Source organism: Cystoisospora suis (assembly GCF_002600585.1).
Source record: "Cystoisospora suis strain Wien I chromosome Unknown contig_6275, whole genome shotgun sequence".
NCBI classification, from domain to species: domain Eukaryota; phylum Apicomplexa; class Conoidasida; order Eucoccidiorida; family Sarcocystidae; genus Cystoisospora; species Cystoisospora suis.
Window position 1 is genome coordinate 1,560 of NW_027159064.1, and position 315 is coordinate 1,874.

The 315-nt window shown below is 39.6% G+C and overlaps 1 protein-coding gene across 1 annotated transcript in view; it reads right to left on the minus strand.

Annotated features, from left to right (window-relative positions):
- Positions 1–315, minus strand: part of CSUI_009895 (uncharacterized protein) — a gene marked incomplete at its 3' end in the record, with an annotated part of 4,833 nt that overhangs the window by 839 nt on the left and 3,679 nt on the right. Inside the window, exons 3-4 of the mRNA XM_068070004.1 lie at positions 248–284; positions 42–122 (exon numbers count right to left, since the gene is read on the minus strand). Of these exons, the coding sequence (XP_067918019.1) occupies positions 42–122; positions 248–284 (118 nt within the window). The remainder of the gene's footprint in view (positions 1–41; positions 123–247; positions 285–315) is intronic.

Here is a 315-nt window from a genome sequence, read left to right on the forward strand (position 1 = left end):
GATAGAAGCTTCTCTGGTGTCATGACACCGGACACTCTTACCCCCTGTGAGAAGAGCTTCTCTATACGGTTCATCTTCATTAGATGATCCAACCTCTTGAACTTTCTTTCTCTCTTGAAATCCTGCGACAACACCCTCTTCGCTAACTAAATCTTTGTCAACATCTCCTTTTCTTCTTTTTTCTTCNNAACAAGAGAGGTCATCTTGTCATTCTCTTCATCTGCTACATCTGTATTAGAATGGTCACCCTTCTTTGTAAAGATCTCTTTTTCTTTCTCTTGATTCTAAGTGAATGAGAAGAACCAGATAAGGAAG